At 46.5% G+C, this 7,811-nt stretch overlaps 1 protein-coding gene across 8 annotated transcripts in view; it reads right to left on the minus strand.

Moving 5' to 3' along the window:
* dmd (dystrophin) overlaps positions 1-6,750 on the minus strand; it is a 306,195-nt gene extending 299,445 nt beyond the window's left edge. For all 8 annotated transcript variants that reach the window (XM_054743058.2, XM_054743055.2, XM_054743052.2 and 5 more), the window contains exon 1: positions 6,520-6,750. In XM_054743058.2, coding sequence (XP_054599033.1) covers positions 6,520-6,604 — 85 coding nt within the window. In that variant the 5' untranslated portion in view covers positions 6,605-6,750. The remainder of the gene's footprint in view (positions 1-6,519) is intronic.
* Between the last annotated feature and the right edge of the window lie 1,061 nt (positions 6,751-7,811).

The raw sequence follows: 7,811 nt of genomic DNA on the forward strand, positions 1-7,811 counted from the left end.
ACTTGAGACTAGATTTCCTTCAATGTGGCCCCTGAGCTAAAATGAGTTTGACACCCCTGATTTAACACCTTTTGTTGCTGACATCCCAACCAGTACAAGACATCACCTTGGTCTCCTAGAGACCAGCATGAGGAGTTCTGCCTGATGCTGAAACCATCTCCTCTCCATGTGAGGAGCAGATCAGGGCGGGTCTAGGACCTCCGTTTTATTCTTACACACCTAAAACACAAACGACTCAGAAACGTTAAAAACTGAATGAAAGCCTGAAAGGAGAGAGCTTCTCTAAGTGCTCACTCCTCCCCTTTTCTTGTGCAGGGCCAGTCTCTTACAAAGAGCAGGCTCTGAGATGTTTCTGTCCATCTGGAGTCAGACCTTTGGCGGAGACACAAGGGAGGTGACATCAAACATGTTGGAGAAGAAGATCTGAACTTTCCTGGACTGGGATGTGTGATGGTTTTCCTGGGATCCTCCTCCATCTCCTTCTTGATCACCATTTGGACCCATTGGTGCTTCTTTCATTCGGAGCCAGACGCGCCCACCCCAGGAGGAGGTGGATCTGTTCCCACACTCATCATCATCACTAGCGCCTCACACATCTGAGGACAGAGGTAAGCCCAGCTAGCTGCTGCCACCTGGTGTCTGTGACGGGTACTACACCAACACAAGGCCAGGTTCTGTGAGGAGCTGTTCCTGTGGACGTTCTGCTGACCAGTCCTGTTCATGTAAACTCCAGAACCTGTTCATCATGCCTGTCCTAAATCTAAACCAATAAGCAACGGAGAACCCACAAAGGTTCCATTCCATTTCTGCAGCAGTGCATGCGGGTTATCCCCTCTGCCATAGATCTATAACATGTAGATAACCATTACGCTGATGAACCTGTGTAGGATCAACAGAACTTCTAGCTCCTACAAATGACTCTCACGCTGGAGCGGGTTTCCTCTAAGAGTCCGAATGGGAGAACGAGGATTTCCAGTGATGGATGATGGGAATCAACTGGAATGCTCAAACAAAAACTCTTAACAGAATCAACTTAAACAGGAAGTGCCTTAAAACCAGAGGTTCTTCCTCGTGTAGAAGATGAGTTATCTGGCTTCAGTGTGTCCTGGGGCCCTTTGTGGCCTTCAGAGTCCTTTTGTTTGGCCCCCCCACTGCAGTTGTGCTCCGGTGGAGTTTGTGAGGTCAGCAGGCTGTCAGTGCTGAGGTCCGTTTAAGAGCACGACGACAATCACAGTTTGGTAGTTTTTTACATTTAAACAACAAAACCACTTTGTCGGCCCACTGGGGTTTTAACGTGATGATTTTCTCCTTCATCTTGGAAAGTTTGGACACCCTTGCCCAAAAATGGCGTACTGGGTTTGTATTTACCCCCAAACCCTAACCCTAAAAACACAAAGGTTTCCATGGCAACACAAAATACCAAACCTAACAGAGTAAGCCGCAGGAGGACAGCAGCGGAACCAGACTGATAGCTGCTGATGAGGAGCAGGTGATGAAGGTAGGGAGCGACTGGAGAGCTGAGAGGAACCTCGGACACATCCTGGCGCTCTTTCTGCTGAGGAGGCTCTCTAAGCGTTAGAATCACACTGGTTTGGGTTCAAGTAGCTTTACCTACAGAGCCCTGCTCTAGTGCCCAAGCATCATGGTTACCCTAACCTCTTAAACCAACTCGCTATGGCCGAGCTCAGGCACAACCAGCACACGTAACCATGGTGCCAGGTCTTACCTGTTCCCAACACTCATCAGACAAGGAGCAAAGTATACTTCCTGAACTGGTCGGGTTAAGGTTAGGGTTAGGGTGGCCCAACATCTCCAGGTATGCCATCATGTGTGTTTCTGGATCATTGAGAAAACCTGAACGTCTACCTTCAGAGGTCTAACGAGGACCTGGTTGGTGTTAGGCAACAGCAGACCATAAAGCAGCCTCGGAGGTTTGGTTCGTTCTTGGTGCTAACCTCTTTATCTTATTCCCGTCTGGCCACTGTTGCTGCGGCAGGCCTGGAAATGACTCCTAGCATGGTTTGATCCCAGCTTCCCTCTGAGTTCTCCTCACAGCAGGAATGCTCATCTGCTTCCCTGGCAGCTCCAACAGCAACACCATCAGTCTCTGTTTACTTTTCACTTGGTTAACTGTCCTATTACCTGGACTGTGGAGGATTTTATTTCTGCTCCTATCCCAATTTTATTTATAACAAGTCTTCTCTGTCTCCACAGCTCTACTCTGGTAATGCTGGTGGAGGTTGAAGAGTTGATCTCATGACGGAAACTCAGCCCCTGACAGAAACGTTCCACCTTTTATGTAAAAGGATACATTTTGATGCCTTTTCTGAACAAATCCAAACTCATCCTCTCTAAGTTTTAGTTTTACCTGATCAAACTAAAAAACTATGAAATCGTAGTTCACCATGAATGTTTCTGTGTGATTTCATACAATCATCATCATCATCATCATCATCATCATCATCATCATCAGGGTTAGTTCCAGCAGCTTGGGTTGTTCTGGAGCATACAGGCGTGTTAACACAACTACACCTGCTAAGACCTTAGAAATGACCATCCACCTGGGAGGGGTTGAAGCTCATTTCTATAGCGACACTATAGACCTACAATCACAGATGATACACAGCGTTTTCTGCAGGTCTAGCTGCAACACAAAGAATAAAGGTGATCATTTTACTCCTCCATGTAAAACAGAAGGCCTCTGATGAGATGTATAAACCTTTTATTGTCTCAGTTATGGTTCAGTTCTGCAATGGTCTCCTAACTGGTCTTCCCAAAACAGCTGTGAAGCAACTGCAGCTTGTTCAGAATGCTGCTGCTAGAGTCTTAACAAGAACCAAGAGAACGGAACACATTACTCCTGTTCTTAGATCCCTACACTGGTTACCAGTAAACTACAGAATAGACTTCAAAGTGCTCCTACTGGTTTATAAATCACTCAATGGCATGGGACCAAAACACATGTCTGATCTCATTCCTGTATCTACACCCAGTAGGGCTCTGACATCCCTTGGAAACATCAGCTGGTAGAACCTCGGGTCAGAAGCAAACATGGTGGAGATGCATTTAGTTACTATGCTGCTCACATATGGAGTCAGCTTCCCCATGACCTCAGATCTGCCCAACCCTAGCGTTGTTTAAAACTGAAACCCTAAAGTACTCATCAGCCTTTACATGGATTGTTTCTTATGCTGCATCGTCTCCTCTGTAATCTGTGATGTAACTTTGTCTTCTCCTTTAGCTCTAAACTGTAATTCTATCTGTGTGTGTTTTAATTTGTGTTTTGTCCTGATAATTGTACATTGAATTGCCTCTGTGTGTAAAATGTGCTCTAGAAGTAAAGCTGCCTTGCCCAACAACAGAAACAAGCAGTCATTAAGGATGGTCTAGTGAAGGTTTTTTATTAGAAATCCTGAGATTAAGATTGTGTTTCCAATAAACCAAAAAACCCGAAATCTGCGGTAATCTGATGCAAGTTTATTCTATCAGATAAACATGAGGTCAAGTGATCTATCTTACACCAAACAATGGCTTCACCTTCAGCCCTGGGAGCCTGCTGGGACCTCGTTACAGTCTGGGTCCCTCAGACTCTGAGCTAGTGGCACCTCCCACCTTCTCCAGACCCATGAATCTGTGTGGACCTGGTGAAGGTCCCTTTGCTGAGTCATGCTAACCCTCTGGAGGCAGGCGTTGCAGATGTGCAACGTTAAAACCTACCTGGTTACTCCACATACGTGTTTCATGAGCATTTCTAAACTCAGAAGTACCCCTGAAGGACTTAGTTGTCTGTCCTTTTATCAAACTTGTTTTGAGCCTGAGAGGGTTAAAGCCTGAGGCATCAGTTCCTCTGGCGCTGCCTGCTGGGTCTACAGAGGAACTAACACCTGGTGTCTGTCAACTTTCAGTTAAAACTGTTTTCTTGCCAAGTTTTGCAAAAGAGATGTTGTCTAGGCAGGTCTTCAGAGTCTGTGTCCAGTTTTACTTTCTGGTTTTATTTACGATCTCCTGCTCGGCCGATGCCAGTAAGTGTCTGAGCATCTCCTGCATGGCTGGATTTAGCCGCCGATGGGAGGAAGTGTTACCCAGTTAGACGGGGGCGTGGCACAAAGAAATACAAGATGTAGATGAGGCGATGAGTGAAAGCAGTCTATCTATGGGGAGAAGTCAAAGAAACTAAGAGATGTAGAAGACATGCAGCCCTCTAAAGTAGGCCATCTGACACCACTCAGGCCAGCTGAGAGCTATTTTCAGAAGGAGACGACCCACCAGCTGCACCGTGGGCTACTGGGCAGCACAAGTGAGGAAGGGAGAGAGACACGCCTTTATTTATTCATTCAGGCTTTTAAGGAGTACACATTTCTTTACTCCAGCTGACAGAAACAGCCAAGAGGAGATTCACCTCTCATGGAGGACTAACCGTCCCTCCTGTCTCTCTTGGTTTGACCTCCTTGTTCCCTCCTAAACAGACTGTTCTGGACCGACCCACGGAAAACACCAAAGGACAAAACCCTGTTAACCAAATGGTGCTGGTGTTGTTTGGTAAACCATCTACAAACATGTTATTCCATAAGACGGAAGGCTGGGAAGGGTCAGGGCTGAAGAGACAAACAGCAGCCTGGAGCCATCCTTCAGGTCAAAGGTAACAAAAATAAATCAGTAATGGAAGGATGGAGACTATCCTTCACACAAAGACTTCTTAGACTTTCTGAAGGTATTTTTCAAGTTTGAGTTGATTTTCTAAGCTTCTGTTTCTTATTTGAAGCTGGAGATCCACCTCTGGTCCAAATCTAGACTTCTTTACAAAGAAGTTGAGATCTAGAGAATTAGCAGCCCACAGCAGGTCCAAAATGTCCATGAAGTTCTGCCAACCTACATGATTCTGTAGCACGTCTTCATTAATCATGATTTCACATTCAGCCTAAGGTTCTCCTCCAGAAGTCAGGGTTCTATGATAAGGTGGACATCTGGGGAACTGGGACTTTCCAATGAGACGTGGTACGTGATTAAAGATGGCCACCAGTCAGAGGAAACCTCAGTAGTCATCACAGACCAAGGCTGGGACTGACAATACTCATTAAACACGGTTCTTCAGACATGCTGATCCACCTGCTTCTGCTCTAAACCTGAAAAGTGCCATCTTTAAAAAACACTGAGGGTTGTCCAGCGGGACCGTTTTTTGCCATGATCCATCTGGAATCATCTCTGATCTCTGAATCTGCAGCAGCAACATGTTAGAAGGAGGTCATGGTTCAAACGTGAGGTGAGAAACTTTCTTACTGTAACATTTATTATGAAGCAGACCAACCAACAGCTGAGACAACCCTGCATCTCCTCTAACCTTCTGTGAACACCTACTCACCCAGCCAACATGCTTTACAGGAACACACTTTCTCCAGATGTTTTCTGGAGTTTCTGATAATGATCTGGTTCTGTTGAGCTGTTAGAGCTTTCTGGGCAGAGGGCTTGTCTAAACCTCACGGTTGATTATTCTTTTTTCATAAATTATTCCAACAGATTTTTATGTTACTCATAAAAATGATGAACAACACGTCAGCGGTCACTAATAACTTCCTGTTAGCGAGGTAGAAATCTGCAGCACAGAGGACATTGTCCTACGTGGTTCAGAGATGCCCTGCCTGTGACACTCCCATGTCTTCCTGTCTGGAAGGCGTGGCTCAAGGCCAACATAGCCCTGTTCCTCCTTCTGCTGTTGGCTTGGAGTGCTTTTAGCATTAAGCTAGGACCAGTGGACCACCCAGCCTCCTGGCTAAGCACACTTCTGCTCACTTCCTTTCAATAAAAACCAAATCACTGGCTCAACTGGATGAGATGGTCAGCAAACATGAGGCAAAATCCCCAAAACCCTCCAGCAGGTTCCCACGGTTCCCAGCAGAAGATGCTGCTTGGGTGTAAGTCAGTAAGCTCCCATCAGGTAAAAATGTCATGACTGAAATCCACCTGACCCTCTAACGTGGACGACAGCTTGGAGCATGAGAACCAACAAACAGAACCGGAAAAGCAACCTGGTCGCAAAGAAGACTCCCATGTGAGGTCAGTAGAACCTCATAAACATCCAAACAAACATGTTTTCTACTGTTTGTGGTTTTAGAAGTTACAAGTCATCCAAAGAAATCAAAACAAGTGTTTAAACTGAACCGGGTCTCTGTGAGTAACAACAAGTCAGCTATGATTAGGTTAACCGTTCCAACCAGCTCCTTCTCCTCAGCTCTTTGATGGAAGCAGCTGGTTTGGGGGGTTTGAGGCCACATCGCTTCTCAGTGAAGTAAAACTTTGTGTGACCTCTGAGTTTCAGTTTGGAACATGGTGATGAGCATCACTGGACAGCTGCCTTTGCTATTTCATTCAACAGCATCTGGGTCAGCACACACACACACACACACACACACACACACACACACACACACACACACACACACACACACACACACACACACACACACACACACACACACACACACACACACACACACACACACACACACAGCTTTGATGTCTTACCAGAGCGACACTTGATGATCTCTCCAAACTCATCTTCCACCGGCTCGTCGCAGTAATCCTCGGGACGCACGCCCTCCGCCATCATTAAAATCTTTGTTCCAGCTGAAGTGGGGAGGTCAACTCCACCAGGACGGAGACGGGCTGGGTGTGAGGGACGAGTCCAGACGGAGCAGTCCTGAGGTGCTCGGACACAAGAACCCAACTAACAGTGGGAGTAAGGCGGAGGACAGGGAGGACCTTCTGTCACTGGGGGGGGGGGGGGGGCAGACGGAGGGAAGCAGGTGGCGGGGTGGGGGGGCCGGATCACCTTTAAATAGAAGGCTGTTATGAAGTGGCTCCTTCTGTGTGGCGGACGCCAAGCGTAAAACCTGACACCCAGAGAGTCTGTGGACGCACTGGGACAAGGATCCAGCCAAGTTAGATTCATCAAGGTGAGGAGGACACCAGTGGGTGGAGGTCATGTGACATGACCTTATGAAACTGGATATTTCAGGGTTACTGTTGCTGAGATGTTTGTTTATTTACATCATGGAGGAAGACAGTTAAAGACAGGAGGAAAACATATAAGGTGCTTTTATTTCCAGATGTTTACCTGCTAAAAGGTAAATGGCCTGTTTATGTAGCACCTTCACGGGTTCTACAGCCGCCCAAGGCACTTTACAACAACCATTCACTGTTCACATACTGTAGTCATTCATGTAGCAGGAGCCATCATCTCAGCTAAACCAAGCTAGATTAACCACTCTGCTATAATCAAATCATCTGACTAATAAATAAAACATTAAAATAATCAGCAACAGTCCTGCTGTGTTTGAGCTGTTTCCATGTTTTCATGTTTTTATTTTTATTGTTTTATTGTTTTAATGTTTTAATATTTTATTGTTTTATTGTTTTAACGTCCCGGCCGTGGAACACTGGACCAGCTCTAAACCCTTACGGGGTCCTAGAGGGTGTGTGGGAGTTCGCCAACCAATCTACATGTGTTTTATGGATTTAGAGAAGGCGTTCGACCTCGTCCCTCAGGGGACCCTGAGGGGGTTACTCTGAGAGTATGGGGTACCAGGCCCTCTGATACGGGCTGTTAGGTCCCTGTATGACTGATGTCAGAGCTTGGTCCGCATTGCCGGCAGTAGGTCGGGCTCGTTCCCAGTGAGAGTTGGACTCTGTTGGTTCTGTTCATAACCTTCACGGACAGGATCTCTAAATGCAGCCAAGGTGTTGAGGGCATCTGTTTTGGTGGCCTGAGGATCAGGTATCTGCTTTTTGCAGATGATGTGATCCTGTTGGCTTCA

The sequence above is a fragment of the Nothobranchius furzeri genome, chromosome 14 (genome assembly GCF_043380555.1).
Source record: "Nothobranchius furzeri strain GRZ-AD chromosome 14, NfurGRZ-RIMD1, whole genome shotgun sequence".
Classification (NCBI taxonomy): domain Eukaryota; kingdom Metazoa; phylum Chordata; class Actinopteri; order Cyprinodontiformes; family Nothobranchiidae; genus Nothobranchius; species Nothobranchius furzeri.